The sequence below is a fragment of the Sarcophilus harrisii genome, chromosome 3 (genome assembly GCF_902635505.1).
Source record: "Sarcophilus harrisii chromosome 3, mSarHar1.11, whole genome shotgun sequence".
Classification (NCBI taxonomy): domain Eukaryota; kingdom Metazoa; phylum Chordata; class Mammalia; order Dasyuromorphia; family Dasyuridae; genus Sarcophilus; species Sarcophilus harrisii.
This window is the reverse complement of record NC_045428.1, coordinates 143,404,843-143,426,956: the sequence shown is the minus strand read 5'-3', so window position 1 is coordinate 143,426,956 and position 22,114 is coordinate 143,404,843. Positions and strand designations below refer to the sequence as shown.

The 22,114-nt window shown below is 34.9% G+C and overlaps 1 protein-coding gene across 1 annotated transcript in view; it reads left to right on the top strand.

Annotated features, from left to right (window-relative positions):
• ABCC4 (ATP binding cassette subfamily C member 4) overlaps positions 1-22,114 on the top strand; it is a 277,290-nt gene that overhangs the window by 52,935 nt on the left and 202,241 nt on the right. The window contains exons 2-3 of the mRNA XM_031958557.1: positions 13,173-13,283; positions 15,349-15,469. Of these exons, the coding sequence (XP_031814417.1) occupies positions 13,173-13,283; positions 15,349-15,469 (232 nt within the window). The remainder of the gene's footprint in view (positions 1-13,172; positions 13,284-15,348; positions 15,470-22,114) is intronic.

Genomic DNA, 22,114 nt, shown 5'->3' with positions numbered 1-22,114 from the left:
ATCTATGACCCAAAGAGGCCATTCTCTAGGCAATTGAGTAGGAGATGGAAGTCCAGGCTGAAGAGTTCCCACAGTTTCCATCTATTCATTTACCTTTCTTAAATCTGTCAACATCCTCCACTTTCCAGATTTCTTTCTTATAACAAATACAGGGGAATTCCCAGGACTTAGAGAAGGTTGTAAGTGTCCTTGGTCAAGCTGCTCCTGTACTATATCTAATAAAGCCTGAATTTTATTGCTACCTAAGGGCCACTGTTCTATCCACACTGGTGTATCAGTTTTGCATTGGATAGGAACAGGTGAAAGTGTTGGTAGGTCTTCAACAGCAGCCCTGCCTAAAAAACTGAGGTACTCATTTTTCATCCTAATTGTTGTAAAATGTCTCTTCCCCACAGATTGATGGGTATTTTTTCAACTATAAAAGGAGTAAAAACTCCTGTTTCACCTTCAAAAGTACATCTCAAAGGGGTAGCACTAACTTCAGCTGCTATTGATCCTCCTACTCCAGACATGTAGGTGTCTGCCTTAATTTCTGGCCAGCGACTGGGCCAGTTGGTACCTCTAATGATTATACGATCTGCACCTGTGTCTACCAATTGTTCTAATGGTATGCCATTTATATAGATAGTGAGCATAGAGTGGTCACCTATCACAGGTGCTGTCGAAAATATTCCTGGATTTTGTTGCTTGGGGTCAGAATCTGGGTGACTATCACCAGTACTTATCAGTGCTTATCAGGAATCTGTATCAGTAAACCTGATGCTACTCCTCCTGGTTGTTAAGTCACACATTCTCTACCTGTATTAGTGACTGGGATATTATCTACACATTCCCCAGTTTCCTACATCATTGTATGGATGGATACTGTTTTGTAAGTGCTCTCAGGAGATGAAATGGTCAAGCCTACTCTGCCTGGAGCAAGGGATCCATAGGCTGGAGAGGAACAGATTTCACCTCTCCAGGGGGTATCTCAGATGTCCCAGCTGCATACAACTCTATTCTCCCCAATTGTAACCCCTTTCTCCCATCAGGTTGCTTCATGGCTGATTGATTGTGTAATACCTTTCTCTCATCATATGGCTTCCTGGCTGATTGGTCATGTCTAGGTATTGGACTTCTAGGCACTCTCTGGGTGCACCATTGGCTGCCATCATGCCCCAAGTGTTTTTTGCCTTGAACCCTGGGGCTGGGCCCCTCATCCCATTTCCCTGAATCAGTCTACATTCTGAGGCCCAATGGAAGCCTCTGTTGCATTTTGGACATGAGGTTTTGGGTTTTGTTCTCCCACCCTGTTTTCTCACTCTGTCTCTATGCCAACATTGAGCTTTCAGATGCCTACTTTACCACATATGCTGCTATGGGGTAATTAATCTGTGCTGAAGTGTCTGCATAAGGACCTACACCTGTTAATTGGTCACAGGTGATTGGAAGATTAACTCCACTATGACTATTTTGTTGGGCTTGTATCCTACAGAGTTCACTATATTCAGAAAGCCACAACAAGTTTTGTCCAGGTTCTAAGAATGTCCTTGCTACAGTTTTCCAGTCATTAGGGATTAAAATTTCATAAGCCAAATTCTGTAATAACATCTTAACATAAGATGTCTTTGATAATTTCTAGATCAACCTGATGACCTGAAGAGTTAAGCTGTTCAATCACAGGATACATTTCTATTCTCAAATCCACTGTGTTCTGCCCTTCTTCTGTGACTTTAAGTAGTCCCTTTTGCAATTGAGTCATAGGAGGTGGTGATTGCTGGGTGGTGGGGGAGGTGCTGGTGATATCACTGCCCCTCCCACTCTTCCTCCTCCCTCCACCCAGGAAGGTGAAGTTGATGGGGGAGGGGAGGAGATCAAAAGTCTGCTCTGGTGTAGATGGAGTGTGAGAGAGAGAATCACCAGGTCCTTCAAGTTCACTTAATTCCTCATGCCCTCTGGCAATATTGCCATTAATCTGTCCTTTGTCTTCTTAAATTTTCTTTTTTCTATACCTTGTGGGATTCTTTAATGCCAATTGTATTAAGTTGTACATGTAGAATGTTTCCTTGGAAATTGAATCAGAACCTCTATCATTGTAATATTCACATAGTTGATCTCCTACTAGTTTCCAATTATCTGCCTCTATTTCTTCTTCCTTGAAGAACCAAGGGGACGTACATTCTAATGTATTCACGAGTCTATCAGTCTTCTTCCAAGTTACAAGCAAACCCTATCTCTTTATCAGTCTGAGTATGCTTCCTGTAGATCTTCTTCAGGGTGGGGATGGGGGAGAATCTTTTCCTAATATCTGCCCCATTTCAGCTAGAAAATGAGAGCTAGTAGTTTAGCTCTTAACAAAGTAAGTTCCTTGTTTGTTTGTCTAATAAATACTCACCCTATTTCCTGCTCACCTGGGACTTCTTCAGTGAAATTAGTGTCCTTGGTTCACACATTGGGTGCCAAAATATAAAGCAGAGGTCCTCAAACTTTTTAATAGGGGACCAGTTCACTGTCCCTCAGAATGTTAGAGGGCTGGACTATAGTAAAAACAAAAACTTTGTTTTGTGGGCCTTTAAATAAAGAAACTTCACAGCCCTGGGTAAGGGGGATAATCGTCCTCAGCTGCTGCATCTGGCCCGTGGGCTGTAGTTTGAGGACCCCTGATGTAAAGTCTGGTCTAGCTCCTTGGAGGCCTTAGGAACAGATGCAGTCAGGATAAGTAAAAGTCCTTGGTCTTTAGGGGGAGAAGTGAAGGAAACAGACAAATTACCAAGAAGTTCTCCACCAACTTCCCTTCTTCTGCAAAGGGAAGTTCTCTGGACTCTCTCATTCCACCCCCTAATCCTTGCCTATAATTCTCTTAAACCCAGACATTGAGCCAGCATTAACTGTGTGAAGAGTAATTCCAAACATATGCTAATAGTCATTGTTGAATAGGTAGTAAGCCTTAAGTGCTCCGTTGTCTGATTCAAGTGCTCCTATTCAAAGTTTCAGCCCTTTACAAACATCATAACACTAATAATTTATTTTTTTTGTCAAAATAGTTATTTGTTTTGCCCAAGAAATGAAGCAAAAACCTTAAAATAAACTTAAAGGATAAGCCCCAGGAAGTGCTTTCCATTGAAAATCAGAGATTTTAAAGTATTTTTTAAGAAGAGTTTTCCAGATTGATAGCTGCTTCTTTACGTTTTTGGAAAGATATTATGGGGCTTTAATACAGTTTGATAAACCACAGAATTTGAAGGTGTAGGAGATTGTAATGAAGCAAATATTTACTTAGCATTTTGAAAAATCCATTAATGATTTATGTAATTCTGTTAAAACCCAAACCATTGCAGTCATTTGTAAAATATAAAGGTTGGACTAATTGACCTTAAAGTTTCTTAATATGTAATATATTATATGTTGTTATTATTTCTGATTTTTCTTTTTTTTTTTTTTTTAGTCTTGTCCTTCATGGGCCTCTCTACCTCTGGCTATAGAGCCTATGGTATGTTTGAATTATCAGGTACTTGGAAGATCAATGAGGAAATTGAAGCACAAGAAAGGCTTGTAACCTATCCAAAATCACATAGTCTTTTAATAACAAGAATTAGTATTTCCAATCCAATTGTCTCTGTCTATCTCTGTCTCCTCTGTCTCCCTCTCTGTTTTTTTCTCTGTTTCTCTCTGTGTCTCTGTTTCTCTCCCTCTCTCCTTCCCCCCTCTCTTTTTCCTCCCTCCCTCCCTTCCCTCATATCTCTCTCTCTCTCTCTCTTTCTCTCTCTCTCTCTCTCTCTCTCTCTCTCTCTCTCTCTCTCTGTTTTTTTCTCCCTCTGTTCCTCTCTCCCCCCATATGATACTATTGGTGTTTGGTTAACATGGCACTCCCTGTTTACAGTTCTGTCCTTGGGGATGCCCAGTGTTTTTACTCACACTGAAGTAGGCCATATCAAATCTCTTAGGCCACTATAATCTGTCACAGCTGTTTGTTGTGACAGCAGTCAATCTTTGACTGCATAGCCTATAATAAAGGAATTAGTGAGAAGTCAGTTGTTAGAAAAATTCAATTGTGGACTGATTTTATTTTTAAAAACTGCACATGAGAAAGAAAAATCAGTCTTAAAATATTCACATATTTCTTTATTTCTTTCAAACTTTTGCTAATATTCTTTTAAATGTTAAAAAACTCATGTTTTGATTTAAACATTTTTTTTACATCTAACATTATTTTATACAAAGTTTCCTTTATTAACCAGATCCACATATTTGCTATATTAATTGACTATCCAATACCATTGTGTTAAATATGCCAGAGTTTGCTTAAAGCCCTTGCTCTCTTTATCCATTTGGGTTGTTTTCAATATTTTACTTTAAATAAGGAAGCCATAACCTTTTGTCTTGGTTCATTAACTCTTATTTAAGTTTCTGATATCTCACATGGCCTTGGAAAACGGTCAGTAGAACAAGGCTAGGCTTGTAGTAAAATAGAAAATATCTTTGTCAGTATGGCCTTGAAAGGCTGGGTGCTTAGAATTCTAGACTCTGAGTCTCCTCTCCGTGGAGACTGAGTCAGCTTTGGAAGGGCAGGTAATTCATAAGCCAGAAGCCATTAGCTACAGGGCTTCCCACCCCTAACTACCTTCTTATAATTCTGTTCCCTAGGAGGACATAGCAACATCCAGTCTTCCTTTTGAACACATGAGCTTTTTCTCTTTTGTTGTTATTTATGCCTTGTTAAAATAAGCTCTTTTGGGGGGCAATACCAGTAAATCAGTCATATAGACTTATAGTTTAGGCTTGGTGAATAAAAAGGGAAGGAGGACAGTACCCAAGAGGAATTTTGTCTTTGGTCAGCTGGAATATTGGAATGTTACAAGATGCAGCAGAATGTGACTAAATACCAAGCATATTAAAAAACCTGTTTAAAATAAAAAATACCTACCCAAAATACCTTTGCAACTCACTCACTACATATCTCGCAAAGCTATCTGTGAAGAAAGCATTTTATAAATCTTAAAATGCTGTATGAGTGTCTGGCCTTCAAATTAAGACTAAACAGCTTTCCCTAAAAAGCTCTGGTGCTGACTGAGGGAACTGAGTATGGATCACAACATAGCATTTTAACTTCTTTTGTTGTTTGCTTGAACTTTATTTTTTCTCATTTTTTTCCTTTTCTTTCTGATTCTTCTTCTGTAGCAAGATAATTGTATAAATATGTACACCTAAAAAATAAATAAAATTTATAAAAGTTTTGAAAAAAGGTGTGGTGCTGCCCCCCAATACTTAGTGAGAAAATTAAATTGATTTTCTGTGCAGCCAGTGATGTGATATTTTCCTAGAAGTAACTCTCCTTCCCTCCCCCCCAAAAGCCCTGGCAATATTGGGCTTCATACTTTTTAAAACTCATTTTTGTTGATTTAGTGATTAATTTTCCTTTGATTTATAGCAAAGCTAAACATTTTTCCTTGCCAGCTCTGTGATGTTTGGAAAGTTATTTAATTTCTGGGATCTGATATGCCCTATATATTTTGGATTGCTTTATTAGTGATATTTGTCACAGTTTCTTATTCTTTTGCTTTCCTTTTAAGTTCTGTCTTGGTTACACTTGAGTGACAATTGTGAATAAGTTTTCATTTGACTCAAATTTATCTATCTTTGAAAACAACCTTTTCAGAATGTTTTTTAGCAGTATTGTCAAATACTTTCAATGAGAAGAAACACAAAATCAAGGATAGCTACCATACTGATGGTAAGTTATTCAGCTTGTAAAGGCCATAAGCTAAAACTAAAGTGAAGGGAGAGTTGCTTTTGTGAATGATTGTGCACTCAGTGCAGCCTCTGAAACCGAGATGCAGTTCTCTGTTGTTTATACTAATTTTGGCTTAACAATAAACACCAAGAAAACACCGGTGTTCCACCAGCCAGCACCAAACCACCCATATAAGGAACCACTGAATATAGCTAATAATGTTTTGAATGTTATCTTATTTTGAGAGTATATCTTCTGGAGAGGTGCATATTGATAAGGAGATTGATCACATATTGCCAGAGCTAGCTCAGTTTTTGGGAGGCTGGAAGGAAAGTACAGGAGAAAACAGATATTAATTAGACTGACTACCAAACTGAAGGTCACCAGAGCTGACCTTATTGTTGTGGACCTGTGAAATCTGGGCAGTCTACCAGTGCCATTCCAAGAAACAATCATTTCTATTTGAATTATCTCAGGAAGATCCTGAAGATCAGGATAAGGTGCTGGACATTGATCTTTTTGAGACTAAATTGCCAAGCATTCATAGAGTACAACTCCAATGGGCTCATTCCAAGAAACAACCATTCCCATTTGAATTGTCTCAGGAAGATCCTGAAGATTAGGATAAGGTGCTGGACATTGATCTTTCTGAGACTAAATTGCCAAGCATTTAGACTCAGGACAGAGAGCACAACTCCAATGGCCTGACCATGTTGTTCGATTGTCAAATGTGTCCTTGGTCAGGGAATGATTTGGAACAAGAGGTTCAGAGAGCCTTTTCAAATCTTTCTTTTTCCTAATAGTCTTGTCCATTTAGTATTGTTTTAGGGCTTAGCTTTAGACTAAAGAGCTTGTAAAAATTTATTGTGGAGTATAGATGTAGATCTGGAAAGGACCTCAGAGGACATTTAGTCATCCAACCTCCCCATTTTTCAGATGAGGAATCAGAGGTTCACAAAAAGTCTTGATTTGGTCAGTGATGTAGTAAGCATCAAAGGCAGGATTTGAATCCATTTCTCAGATGAAGAATCTAAGGTCCACAGGGAGACTTGCTTTGTCCAAAGTTACGGTTGGTAAGCATCAGAGACAGGATCTCTGGCTCCAGACAGTCGCTTGTCCCTTAATGGATCAGTGCTGATTTTATTACATGTATTCTAGCTGTCCTGAAGGAATAATTAGGTAATTTAAAAGTATTTTTCTCTTTGATATGTTAACTTGGGTCAGTGCTTTTCCTTAATATGCTAAAAGGAAATGATCTTGGACATTAAACCTTTCACTTAGTGTATGTAGCATAAAGAATGCTGTGTTTGTAGTCGGAGGACCTAGATTTAAATCCCAACTCTGCTACTTCCAGCTAGCTATGTGTCTTTGGGGCATGTCACTCCTCAGTTTTCTTAACTAGAATCTGGGGGATTGGATTAGACAATGTCTAAATTCTTTCCTACTGCACCCATGATTCCATGAACCTTCTGCCTGAGAGTTGTTGGGCAAGTCAAAGCAAGCTCTGCTGAAATTGGTGTTGGTGAGAGGGGGCTAGGGTAAAGAGTTGTTTGTTTAATAGACTCTACAGCCCTAGAATTTTGTTCTAGAGTAATAGTTAATAGGGAAGTAACTTGTTTTAATGAGCATTTAATATATTCTAAATTACTTGGATGGGATACAGTAGACAAAGAATACATTCTTATTGGATAGGAAGTTTATAATATTGGATAAATAAAACTCACCCCAAATGATATGAACACAATAAATGATTGATAGTGAATCACTGCAAATTGAACATAGCTCAGATGTTACAGGGTATAAAGGGAACAATATTAAGATTCTGCTATTAAGAGTAGTTTTCAGTTATGTTCAACTCTTCATGACCTCATTTTTCTTGGCAAAAAAGGGTTTTTTTGGGGGGTGGGGGTTGGCAAAGATACAGCAATGGTTTGCTCTTTCCTTCTCTAGTTCATCCTACAGATGAGGAAGTAAGACAGTCAGGGCTAAAGTAGTTTAGTTGATCAGGATTCCACAGCTAGTAAGTGCAGAGACCAGATTGAACTCATGAAGATGAACTCATGAATCCTTCTGATTCTAAGCTCAGTGCTCTCTCTACTGAATTACCTAGCTGCCCAACCCCATTAGGAGCAGAAACTTGGTGAGACTGAGGAGTTGTGTTTGAACTTTGGCCCTGCCACTTGGTATATGTGCTTGAGTAAACTTGAGCAACATCTCTAGCCTCAGTTTTCCCAGAGGGTTGGAAAAGGCTGTAGATTGTTGTACTTTACAATGTTCAGAGATCCTAAATAATAGAAAGTGTTGCTCAATGATCATTTGTTTATAAATTAAATAATTTTATTTATTTATTAAATTAAAGAATGTTAAAGGCATGGTATACTTGCTATTTAAATGGATTCCATAGGAAATTCTTTTGGAAGGTCTTGAACTTTTTGTAAGATAAGTTTATCTTCCTATTGGTAACAGATCTTTAGATACATTCCACCAATCCTATCACTCTTTGGATCTCACATTAACATTTTGCAGATATTTTCTTATGTATGTATATAGTGCATTGTAGAGCACTTCATGTTCTCTCTCTACAAGACTATATGGGCTATGAGAATCAGTATCTATTGTTATCTGAACTATGAACTTAAATAATAATAATATATATGTATATATAATAATAACTAGCAGATGGTTCTCTGAATACAGTAGAGGGTAAATTAATGTTTATTAGAGGAAAGCACTAGTACAAAAAACAATGACAAACATTAATAAAATATTTAATTCAAAGCATATAATTTATTTGCATTTAATAAAAACAGTCGACAAAGATGAAGAAATGCTTTGTACTAAAAAGAGCCAAAAATATAAAACCCTTCCAGGGTCAGTGAGGGAAGGGATCTTATATACATTTTCAGAACTGAAAGGATTCAAATTCAGTTGACTAGATTGCTAGATTAGTCCCTATAGCTGGTATACAACTTTTTCTTTTATAGATGAGGAAACTGTAAAGCCCAGAGAAATTTTACCCCAAATCATACAGCAACCTCAAAATGTATTTAACCTCAAAGTATAGACCTGTGATAAATATTTAATTTAAATTAATTTTTATTAATAATTTAATTTAATTGCTTAAATGGGTTTCTATATTTGACACTATTTCTTGAGATAGCTAGGTGACCTCGTGGTTATAGCACTATACTTGGAGTCAGGAAAACTCATCTTTCAGAGTTCAAATCTGACTTCAGCTATACTAGCTATGTGATTCTGGACAAGTCACTTACCTCTATTTGATCCAATTTTCTTACTTGTAAATGAGCTATAGAAGGACATGGCAAACCATTGCAATATATTTGCTAAGAAAACCCCAAATGGGGTCAAAAAGAGTTTAAAACAACTGAACAACACATTTATGCTTTAATGTTTAAAAGGGTCTAAGAATATAAGAATATAGTCTGGGAACAAGATATTCTGTCTTTCCTTATGAGGGATGAAATTTGATGTTTTGGAAGAAAAGTTTGAATTTAGAACAGGCACTAATTGAATGGCCAGAGTTTTGGAATGGTGCCAAATCACAAAATCATAAGGATTCTAATCCCAGTTTTACACATGACAAATTAGTGGCAGGTCTAAGCCCTGTTACTTGCAATATCAGTTTATATCTTCAGAGAGAGAAAAGGCAGGCAGTATTAAGCCTATTTTTTATTTTGAGGGAGTTACAAGAAAAGGGCATAAGAAGAAGCAGGGGATGGTACTGTGAATGTTAGGGACAATATAGCAGAATATAAAAGTTGGGTTTGGGAGCAAGAGGAGGAAAGGGAGATGAGATTATTTGATAAATCTAGGTGAAAGATAAACTTTTCTGTTCATTTTAGGCTTTTCTTTATAGTGTACATAACAGTCTGTAAGGAAATAATTAACAGTTAAGTCAGAATAGACTTTTCCACTTGTGATTTCTTTTCACCTGAGAAATTTTTATGTGACCCTGGATATACAAATACATAAAATAGGTATATAGATCATAATTTTGCAGGTTCCACATTCAGTTACAAGACCCCATATGGGGTTGCAACCTACAATTGATAAGAAACTGGGAGTTAGATGATTCTAGCTATATATATATATATATATATATATATATATATATATATATATATATATATATACACACACACATATGTATATATATGTGTGTATATATATGTATGTATGTTTTAGATATATACACGTATATATAAATAAAGATATATTTTTACTCTTGTATAACTTTTATATTATGGGAGAAACAGGACAAATGACTTGAAATTGGGACCATTAGAAAACCTAATACACACACACACACACACACACACACACACACACAGCTTCTGCCTGTGTAGACAGTGAGGATGGAGATGAAAGAGATATTGTGAGAGATGGAAAAAACAGGCTTGAATATGAAGAAAAATAACATATAAAGCCCAGGGTAAATGGGCGGTTCAGTAGATAGAGTGCCAGGCTTGGAGTCAGGAATTCCTGAGTGCAACTGTGGCCTCAGACACTTACTAGATGTAGGATCATGGACAAGTCACTTAACCCTATTTACCTCAGTTTTCTCATTTAAAAATGAGCTGTAGAAGCAAATCAGTTCAATATATTGGGTCACAAAGAGTCGGACATTACTCAAATGACTGAACAAAACATGAAGGAGAAAAGGTGAGTAGTTTAGTGTGTTAGACAGAAAACCAGTTTATTAAAATATTACTAACAAAAGCATAGGGACAGATTTGCAAAATGGAATTCTGGGCTTAGAATCAAGAAGATCAAGTTTTACTTGCTAGCACTTCCAAGTTTATGTGCCTTTAGTAACTTTATTTACTAAATCTTGGATCTTGTGAACAGGTGACCCAATTTGAGATTTTTTTTCCCCTAGAGAGTGCACATATAAGGGAGGGGAATAGCTTTGATATGAAGCATTATTTGAGTATTACTTTTGAACAGATGGTATTTGAGTTTTTGGAATATAAGTATGGGGGGAAAAGTTAAAGGGTGAAGAACAGATTCTGAGTTGTGATAAATGGAAGTGAACCCATGGTTTCAAGGATATTATTTAATTACTGTTGTCATCACGTCTAAATCACAAGTTATTACTCACTTTTTTGGATAGGAACTTGAAATGAAATATCATCTTAGAAATGGCTGAATTTTGGACACTCATTGCTATATTTTAAAGATCCTGGGACTTCTAGAAGGGACAAAATACTTTTGTGTGCATATACATATATGATTGGTATATATCATCACAAAATTTAAACTATTGTAAAAAAATTTTCAAAGCATTGAAATTGTTGGAGGTTTGTGAATATTGTTTTCCTGATGTGTCCTCCCTTCTAAATTGGAAATATTTGTGGGCTGTTAACTAATTTATATTAATTGCCTAGTGGCAGTTAGTGGGTACTCAGCAGATTGAATACTGAGCCTGGAGTCAGGAAGAACTGAATTTCATTTTGATCTTATACACAATATTAAGCTGTGTCATTTTGGGTGGGATTGCTTAACCTCTGATTGCCTCAGTTTTCTCAAGTGTAAATTGAGGATAAATGCTAGATCAGAATTCTACTGTTCTGTAAATTGTCTTTCTGGCTCTGCTTTCTTTATCAGTTTGTACCACCTAGAATCATTTTAAACAATCTCCTTTGTAATTTCTTACAGAGTAACAATATTTCATTATCATTATATACCACAATTTATTATTTCCTAATTGAAACTATTCAGAGGCATACTCCTAGATTTTATTACTTTTCTTACCCCCTTCAAAAATAGGAAAAATATTTTCCTTGTTATTATTCCTAACACAATATTATACTCCTTAATCCTACTCCTTCTCTATCCCTACTTATTTCCTACAACCTCTGTATGGGTTTACCTTCAACCTGTATAAGTATTTACCTGTTCCTTTTTCTGTTTCAGATGAGGATCTCACTCTGTTAATCTCATCCTCCATGCTTGTCCATTATTCATCTAAGAAATGAGTCAATAGTAGATTCTATCTTCTACCTTTTTCCCTCCCTCTGTACAAGGGTATTTTTCTTTTTATTCCCCCTTCTCTTTCTCCATTTAAAAATCCTTAAAACAGAATCAGTTTGCTCCTAATTTCTGTAGTTTCTTAATTAATTGTTCAACACTCTTTGAAGGCATTGGGATTCTTTTTTAAAAATTTAATTTTCAGTTCCTAATTCTGTACCTCCCTCCATCCCTTCCTACCTGTTGAGAAGACAAGAAATAAAATAGGTATTATATTTATGAAGTCATGCAAAATATATTTCCCTATTAGTCTGTGTTCTGAAGAAAAAAAAAAGCAAGACAAATAAAGGGAAAAAAATATACTTCGATCTGCAATATGATCATCAGTTCTTTGATAGTTCATTATCTTCACAGTATTGCTCTTACTAGATTCTTTTTCCTGGTTCTTCTCACTTCACTTTGTATTACTTCATATGTCTTCTCAGGTTTTTTATGAAATCATTCTTTTTATCATTTCTTAGAGTATAATAGTATTCCATCACATTCATATACTGTGTTCAGCCTATCACAAATCTGGATTTCTCCACAGTTTCTAATTTTTGTTTCCACTAGAAAAGTTGTTGTAAATATATATATGTTTCTCCCCTTTTTCTTTTATCTCCTTGGCACATAAACATATTTAGTATTGCTGCTGAGTCACAAGGTACATAGTTTTATAGCCCTTTGGGCATAGTTAGAAATTGTTTCCCAAAATGGTTGAACTTGTTCTACCAATATTGCATTAGTAGTGTCCCTATTTTCCCACACCTCCTCCAGTATTTATCATTTTTCTTTTACATCATGTTACCCAATCTGATGGTTGTGCAGTGATACCTCAGAATTGTTTTAATTTTCATTTCTCTAATTAGTAGTGACTTAGAGCATTTAAAAATATGACTATTAATAACTTTGATTTCTTCCTCTGAAAATTGCATTGTTTTCCAAATATTCTGTAAAATAGATGAGAAGTTTTCTAAGCTCTCAGAACTTTATTATTTCCTTTGATGAAATATACGGGAAACTATCATAGCATCCTAGAGTACGGGAAACTATCATAGCATCCTAGAGTCCCAGAGGACCTCTTGTCCCATTCTCTGATCCTTACATATGAAAAAATTATCCCAGGGAAGCTTTGGTGCCTTTTCTAATGTCATTTATCTAGTTAGTGATAAACTTGGGACTAGAGCCCTATATCTTAATATTATTGAATTATTCAAAATATGTTAAAAAATGAAACAACTTTTTGCAAAGAAGCATAAATGGCAATTACTGGTGTATCAGTAAATGGCATTGGATATTAACTGATGAAAAGTCCAAACCACATGCTTGCCTGTTTAGAAAAAAATTTTCCATGATGGTAGGTCTTTATTTTGACAAATTCTATCATTTTAGATGTTAACTCTTTACCCCATTTTTTTTCTTAATTTAACAGGTGGCTAAATCCCTTATTTCAAATTGGTCATAAACGGAGATTAGAAGAAGATGATATGTATTCAGTACTTCCTGAGGATCGTTCAAAAGCACTTGGAGAAGAATTGCAGGGGTAAGAAAATGGGAGCAAAAAAGGAGGAACAAAAGAGTAACTGTGTGCCTGCCTAATGGCTTTTGAAAACTTAAAAAATAGTGATTGGTTTGCTCCTTCTTGGATCTATTCCCTTGGGTTGGGTTCATGATCTTCATGCTTCATGGTCACATACCCTTAAGGTTCATGGTCAGGCTTCAATTACTTAGTACCCTGGAGGACAGTCCAATGGTGTGATCATTTTTTGTCTCTTAAAATGAATAGGAAGAGAACAGATGGAGCTACCTAGTAATCCCCAGAGCAGTTGAAAACACTCTATTTATTACTACCTTGATTGAGCATTCTTTTTTTTTAAATATTTTTATTTTTCCCCAGTTACATGTAAAATAATTTTTTTACATTTATTTTTAAAACTTTGAATTCCAAATTCTCTTCCTTTCTTCTGACCTCCTCCACCTTATTAAGGCTTATGCAAAACACTTCCATAAAATTCATGTTGAGATAGAAAACAGATCTCTCTCTTTCAAAAAAAAAAAACCCTCAAGAAAGAAATTCTTTTAAAAATTCAGATATAATCAGTTCTTTCTCTGAATATGAATAACATTTTTCATCATAAATCCTTCAGAGTAGTCTTGGATGATTGTATTGTTGAGATTAATATTTTTATTTTTCCCCAGTTACATGTGAAACAATTTTTTACATTTGTTTTTAAAACTTTGAATTCCAAATTCTCTTCCTTTCTTCTGACCTCCTCCACTTTATTAAGCCCTATGCAAAACACTTCCATAAAAGTCATGTTGAGAAAAAAAACAGATCTTTCTCCTTCACAAAAAAAAAAAAAACCCTCAAGAAAAAAATTCTTTTTAAAGTTTGCTTCAGTCTTTATTCAGATATAATCAGTTCTTTCTCTGGATATGAATAACATTTTTTATCATAAATCCTTCAGAGTAGTTTTGGATTATTGTATTGTTGAGAATAACAAAGTCATTCACAACGAATTATCTGAGAACATTGCTATTACTTTTCACACAATACATTTCACTTTGCTTGAGTTCATGGAAGACTTTCTAGGTTTTTCTGAGAGCATCCTGATAGAACAATAATATTTCAATCACATATCACATTGATTGGTCATTCTTATACATTTTTATTACATTAAATTAGAGTGCCTCCTATGGATATGAGTTTCCTAGAAGTGGGAAGACAAAGTTTCAGAATGATATATAGGCCTTGCCTCCAAGGAAGTTAATAGATTTAGTTTAATAGAATATGCATGCACAGAAAATTGTATAATAATAAAAATGGATCAGAAAATTCAAAGGAGAGGTGCATTACTTCGCTGTACAACAGATTTAAGTTTGTGCTTTCTAGTATAAGCTACTATTTTGGATTTCTATACAGTTTCTAGTTTCCCAACTATAAGACTTAAAGCTTACTCAGAGTAGTGGTAAGCCAAAGTATGGAGCAAAATTTGATAAAAGAATCAGCAGGGATAGGAAACACCTGTGTATGTGGCGTAGGTTTGTGAATCTATATATGTGTGTATATATCTACATATCTATACATAAATATATCTTTTCTTAACTGTAGCTTTCTTGGGCATGGGGGAGAGGAAAGGAAGGGGTGGGTGTGTGTGTGTGTGTGTGTGTGTGTGTGTGTGTGTGTGTGTGTGTGTACTTTCTTAAACTGGTATTTGGTGTTATATAATATGAATCTACCCTGATGTTCTGCTGGGCACATAATAATGTTTTTTAACTCATTTTGTTTTGTGTTGCTTTTCTTTTTGCTCATTCTGTTTCTTCAAATAAAATCAATTTGGAAGGGAAAAGAAGAATATTTTAAAAAAAGACTTAAAGCCAATTGTTTTTCTTTTTATTGGTATCTTCTTATTTTCTAACCTGGGAGATTTCCTTCTCATCAAAAACCAATTTTCAGTATTGATAAAATACTCTGAGGGGTGTGTTGCATTCCAAAATAAACGAGGAAAACAACTTTTTTTTTTTAAAGCTTTTATTTTTTATTTTTATTTAACTTTTTTCTTTATCCCAATCAATAACTCCTTCTCACTATTTGTTTTGCTTCCTAGGTACTGGGATAAAGAAGTTCTAAGAGCAGAAAAAGAAGCCAGAAAGCCTTCTTTAACCAAAGCAATCATAAAGTGTTATTGGAAATCCTATTTAATTTTGGGTATTTTTACCCTGATTGAGGTAATATTTCTTATTTATAGACTTTTTTTTTTTGCTATTCATCTATTACAAAAGAAACAATAAGCTAAAGATAGTACTTAGCATTTATATAGTTTATTATGTGCCAAGCACTGTGCTAAGGCTTTTACAATTATTATCTCATTTGAGTCTTAACAACAATCCTGAAAGGTAGGTAGTGTGCAGACTTAACCCGGGAGGTGGAGGTTGGTTATGTGAAAGAGTCAGTTGTGTTTTAAGAAGAACTAGAACATGTTCTGATAAAAATTTACCAGCCCTTTCTTGTACTCTGAGTAAAGTTATCATCTTCCTATTCTTCCCCTTTCCCCCTCCCACAATATAACAACATATACAACTTGATTTATCACAAAACTTCTGCAGAGATGGCATGTTTTTAATTAAAGAAAAACTTTATTTTTTCCAATATTTCCATTCCAAACAGCATAGAAAATGCAATGCCTACATGACCTTTCAGTTCTTTATTACCTACACCAAGAATTTAGAATTTTCAGTATTTATCTATTTACAGCACCATGGAGCATTGATTTAATACCAAAGTTAAAAGTTGGAGTTCTTTGTTTTCTTTTTTTTTTTTAAATGTGAAGAACTACATTTGTAAATACCCAAGATGCTCTTCTATCCATCAATTCCTCATTTCTTCTTCTTTTTTTCTTTTTTTTTCAATATTATTTTATTTTCACATATATATATGTAAAATTTTCAACATTCATTTTTGTAAGTCTTTGGTTCCAAAATTTTCTCTGTCCCTACTGCTTTCTTCCCTAAGACAGCAAGAAATCCATTATAAACTAAACGGATGCAATGCTTTTAAACAAATATCTGTGTTTGTCGTGCTATGCAAGAAAAATGAGACCAAAAGGGAAAAACCACGAGAAAGACAAAGCAAATAAATAGACCAAAAAAAAAAAAGGTAAAAATACTAGGCTTCATACTAGACTGAATGTAGATACATTCAATCTCCATAGTTCTTTGTCTGCCTGTGGATGACATTTTCTATCCCAAGTCTACGGAATTACCTTGAATCACTCATTGTTGAAAAGCACTACATCAATCACAGTTGATCATCACACAATCTTCTTGTTATTGTGTACAATGTTATCTTGGTTCTACTCACTTCACTCAGCATCAGTTCATGTAAGTCTTTCCAGGCTTTTCTGAAATCATCCTGCTCATCATTTCTTAAGGAACAGTAATTTCCATTACATTCACATACCATAACTTATTCAGCCATTCCCAAGCTGATGAACATCAACTTAGTTTCTAGTTCCTTGCCACTATAGAAAGGCCTGCCACACACATTTTTGGAGATATGGATCCTTTTCCCTTTTTTTCTGATCTATCTCTTTGGGATACAGACTGAGTAGAGACACTGTTGGATCAAAGGATATGCAGCGTTTTATGACCCTTTGAGCATAGTTCTAAATTGCTCTCCAGAATGGTTGGATCATTTCACAACTCCACCAACAATGTATCAGTGTCCCAGTTTTCCCTCCAACATTTATCATTATCTTTTCCTGTCAAGAGATGGAATTTTCTAAACTCAAAATAGCTGCTTTTTAATTTGAATCATGTTTAAAAATTTCATCCAGATTTACCCTGCTTCATGTTATACCTTAGATAGTTTCATACTTTTACTTACTTATAGCTACCAAGAATAAAATGTAGTTAATGGTAAACTTCACAGTGAGCTAGGGATAATCATAGATAAGTGATATAAAACTTCAGTAGAAAATATTTACTTTTAAATTGACATTATTGACATTATCTCCATTCTATTATGTTTTTATTTTGTCAATAGTTGCAGTTTGTTTCAGACTACCTTTGGGTTTGATATTTTTGTTATTGTGCCAAGGATAATAGATTGGGTGAAATAAAGGCTGGGTTCAAATCTTTGCAGCTATTGGACTTCATTTGTGATTTCTGACCAAGTCCCTCAACCTCTCTGAAGTTTAATCTGTCAAATATTTGCAAAAGGAGGGAATTGGATGATCTTTGAGTTGCTTTTCATCTCCCGTTGTTTGCCCCAGGATTTGGAGCAAGGTTTTTGGATCAGCATTTAAAATAGTGTTAGATTGTGTCAGAATGTCATACGTATCACCTGTGAGCCATGTGTGGCCCATAACACTCCTGAATGTGACCCTAATCAGATTTTAATGTGCAGATGTAGTAATGTAAAAAAGAAATCTATAAACAGGTGTGTGGTTTTCTAAGTCAATATTAGAGGCCCACAGGATCTTTATTTAAGGTTTAGTGCGTGCTTCCCCCCTGTCCCCTTCCCCCTTCCTATTTGAGTTTGACACCATAGATAAATATTTGTTAGCTTGTTGATCCTGTGTTGCTGAATTGTCAAAATGTTTTCTCTGCATAGAGGAGCACAAAGAGCTTTAAGGTACAAATGGGAGATTATATGTAAACAGCACTCTGGCCTGAGCTAACAAGAAGAGAATTAAGATAATCATTTAGGGTGCTTGGCTTCTCTCTCTCTCTTTTTTAAAAATTTTATGAGGTATCTAAGTGGGTTTTAGTTTGAAATTTGACAGGAATGAAATTGACATATGAATTTCAATTGATGATGTTCCTTTGACCTTTATGTCTTTAGGCAACATATACCTGATAAGGGTTACGATACTGATGTAAATGTTGTTTTAGGCCATTTGAATTGCTAGCAGAAAGGAAACTTTAGGTCTGATAGTCATGCCTTACAATTTCTCCACTTTGACTATTGGCTTTTTGCTGGTCTGGAGAAATTGGGTGAAAATATTAATCTTCTCGAGATGAATGTAGGAAGAAGGCCTTTCTTTGCTTCAAGACAAGTAATTCATCTGTGGTGTTGAGACTTTAAAGTTCAGTTGCTAGGGATTAGATTCCCAAACTATGTGAAGTGGTAGGGCTATGACTGTGATTATTGATTAATTTAAATCTCCCTGGGATTTTTGTAAATGCTGTACATAATGTTTTGAAGAATTAGTTCAGCTGAGGATTGGATTTCTTCTGAAGAACATGTTTTCCCTGGGGACTGTATTTCCCAGAACTTTATATTAGTTCATACAATGTATATATGTATGTACTGCATATACTAATGTAACATTCTGGTAAACATACATAAATACAAACATGTACTCAGTATAAAGTATATATACACATGGAAATATATGGTATGGTATGGTATGTTGCTCCAAGTGCATATATATATACATTATGCATATATTAAATATATTCATGCTTATAACATTTATTTAGGTGAGTCATTTTTGTTAATCATTATAAAATTGTAACACTAAAACTAGGACAGAGCAGCATTTGGTACCTATGAGGGAATGGTCCAAGTACAGTTTTACTGCATTGGATCTTTAAGACTGGGATTTTTTATTTTTCTTTTGCTATTTAATTTGCTATTTATATTACTTGAAATACCTCAGTAACAACCTTTATTATTCCATCTATCAATTAGTCAGTAAATATTTGGCATTTTGCTAAGCACTGGGGATTCAAAAAAAGACAAAAGATAGTCTGTCAAGTTATACTCTAATGTGGGAAGACATTATGGAAACAAATACAATGCAAGGTATAAACTGGACATAAAGAAAACAGTCATCAGAAGGAAAATATTAGAATTAAGAATTAAGTATCAAAGCATTCACTTTTTCTAGGAAGAGCTACAGATTTTTGGGAAAAAAAATAAATATTGTAAATCTTTGAGAAACGGCATAATTATCATGAACTTTATTTTTCCTCCTTTAGGCAAAAGTCACTTAGATAAGGATTCAGAAAAGACTTATACTTCAGCCAACATATCCTTGTTTACAAAATAGGAAGATACGATGGAGATTATAAAATTTTGTCTCAATCTGTTAAGAGCCCCCATGGGGAAAAAGCAATATTATGAAAACCTTAAAACAAAATTAGAAAAAAATTTTCCTTCTATTATGAGCTTAATCATCACAAACATTTCAGTGTACAAAGAAGAAAAAAGAGAATTGGGTGCAATGGGACAACTCTGCTTTGCTTTTCATTCTTGGATTTTGTTTTTCATTCTGGGACATTGAGTATTCTATAAATATTACCTACACGACCACAAGCAGCTATGTGGCAAAGTCTTCCTACGTTAATCTGTAAAGCTTTTATATTTTTTAATATTTAATTAAGAACTGTTTATCTAGGACTGGTGACTTGTAGCCAGTTATCCACTGACATTATTTAATGTTTCTCCCAAAAGAATTGTTTTAAGCATTAACTGTGGGCAACCTGGCGCAAAGTAACACCAAGAATCCTACGAATATGTTTCAGAAGGCATCTAGTGACTAAGAATGCCTTCTATAACAGATCAACGACTAGATCATTCAGCCTTTCCAAAGAGACCTCAAATAAGATCCAGTGGTACTAGAAATGCAGTATCACCAACTGTCACTCACATTTTACTTTTGGATAGCTGTTTTCTTATTTTTTGAATAACAGACAAAAACTTGATGACATTGCTTAAGTGAGGTCAGTGGCAGACTGTGTGTGTGTGTGTGTGTGTGTGTGTGTGTGTATGTGTGCACACATATAGTCCTAAATGTGTATTCATACACTTGAATATACATGTATATACTAAATGTATATTTTATTTGTTTAGATATATATATGTATAATCATTTAATATCACTTTTTCCCTAAATAAATTAAAATTTCAACAAGCATTTTATTCTCACTTTTAAGCATTGTCAGTGAGTATACATTTATTAAGTTCCTACTATGTGCCAAGAAATGTGATGAGCCCAGGGGTTATCATAAAAATACAATAACTAAAAAAAAACAAAAAAAAATGCCACAGCCTATTGGTTATTCATTTTAGCTACAAACAAGAAATATACAGAATAAATTGACATAATCATTAGAGAGAATGCATGAGCATTATGAAAGAGGCTACTTCTCTTCATTTTAAGACCTAGTTAGTTAGTGTATGTTATAGACTATCTTTGGAACTAGAGTTTCTCTTTTTATAGATAATTTTGTTGTTCCTTAATAGAAAAATCTTTTTATTAGTAGCCTTTCATTGACCCATTTAATCTCCTTATTTCCTCCTGTCAGTGTTTTATTTAAAAACAAACACAAAAAATAAAAATAAAAACAATATTTAAGATCATTACTGAGAGGTTGCTTAAAGTTTCATTTTTAAAATATTTCAAAATCTTTTTTTTAACTAGAATTTTAAACATTTGTCTTTGATTTTCCCTCCTTTTAACTGTAAAGTCATTTGAGCCAAAGGAGGTCCTGATTTTTGAATATTGGGTTTGAAATATGAAGTTTGAATCTGAAATATGCATTTCTTTTATGGGGAAGGGAGAGGAAGATTGAGATAGAAAGGGATGCTAGAGGTTACTTGGACATAGATGATGGATGGATGTATTTGTAGTAAAAGTTTAAAGTCAATTTAAGTATAGATTATAGGAAAGAATTTTATTTATGTGTTTATTTTGCCTTGTTCAGTGAGGTAAATCTCTTTTCTTTATTTGGGGTTTTGGGTTGCAATAAATATTTCATTTTATTAGTTTCATTTTTATAGTTTGTCCGGATTTTTGTTAATTTTGACCTATTAGTTGCAGCCGAAAGGCTTGACTTGAATTTGAAGGGTCTTACTTGAACCCCAAAGGGAACATTTTTCACTCTTTTTCCTAGCTGCCTAACGATTATAGTCATGCATAGACATAAGTAACATATAGGTAGTACACAGAATCACAGAATTGGAAGAGACCTCTTGACTCCTATAACCCATGTCTGAACAGGTGTCACTTTTACAAAATCTCTGACAGGTTATCTAGCTTCTACTTGTTGACCTTTCCTGATAGGGATCTTAATTACCTCCTGAGGCAGCCTATTGTACTTTATTAGGAAACCTTGTATTGACCTGAACATTGCCTTTTACCTATTTCTCCTAGTTCTGGCCCTCTGGCACCCAGGAGAACAAGTACTGATCATTCTTCTATATCATAGTCCTTCAGATATTTAGGGCAAGTGTCTTTTTAAAAAATGTCAGATCTGCCTAGTTCCTCCTACCAGTCCCAGTATGGCTTGATTTCTAGTTCCCTCACCATCCATATTGCTTTCCTTGGAATGTACTCCCGCTTGCCCAGTGACCTTTTCAAAATGTGGTATCTAGAATTGAATGAAATATTTCAGTGTAATCTGGCCATGGCAAAACACAAGAATAATATAACCACAGTAGTCCAGTGAGAATTTGTTAATGAGAGTTCACAATGAAATATAATAATCAGTTAGCTTTTTTTTTTTTTTGGGGGGGGGGCTGCTGTGTAACTGTTGACCTATGGAATAGGCAGTTGGCCTAATGTCCATCCTGCTGTCTCCATAACCTGTTCCCCAATTCTTTTTTTCAGATAAATTGTCTGATCATATCTACCAAAACAAGAACCTTCTATGCTTGACATTTATTTAAAAAATAGTTTGTGGACTTGTGTTCTCCTTATCTTGTGATAATGGATGGTCTGAATGAGGAGGGGAGGATAATCTGGGTCAGGTATTCAGAAGCTTGTGCTCTTCTGAGGTCAGCATAAATTTAATTTTACTGACAAATGAAGCACCAAATTGAAGATGGGAGTACAGAAGAGTGAGGAAAGGAGAGTGAGTCTG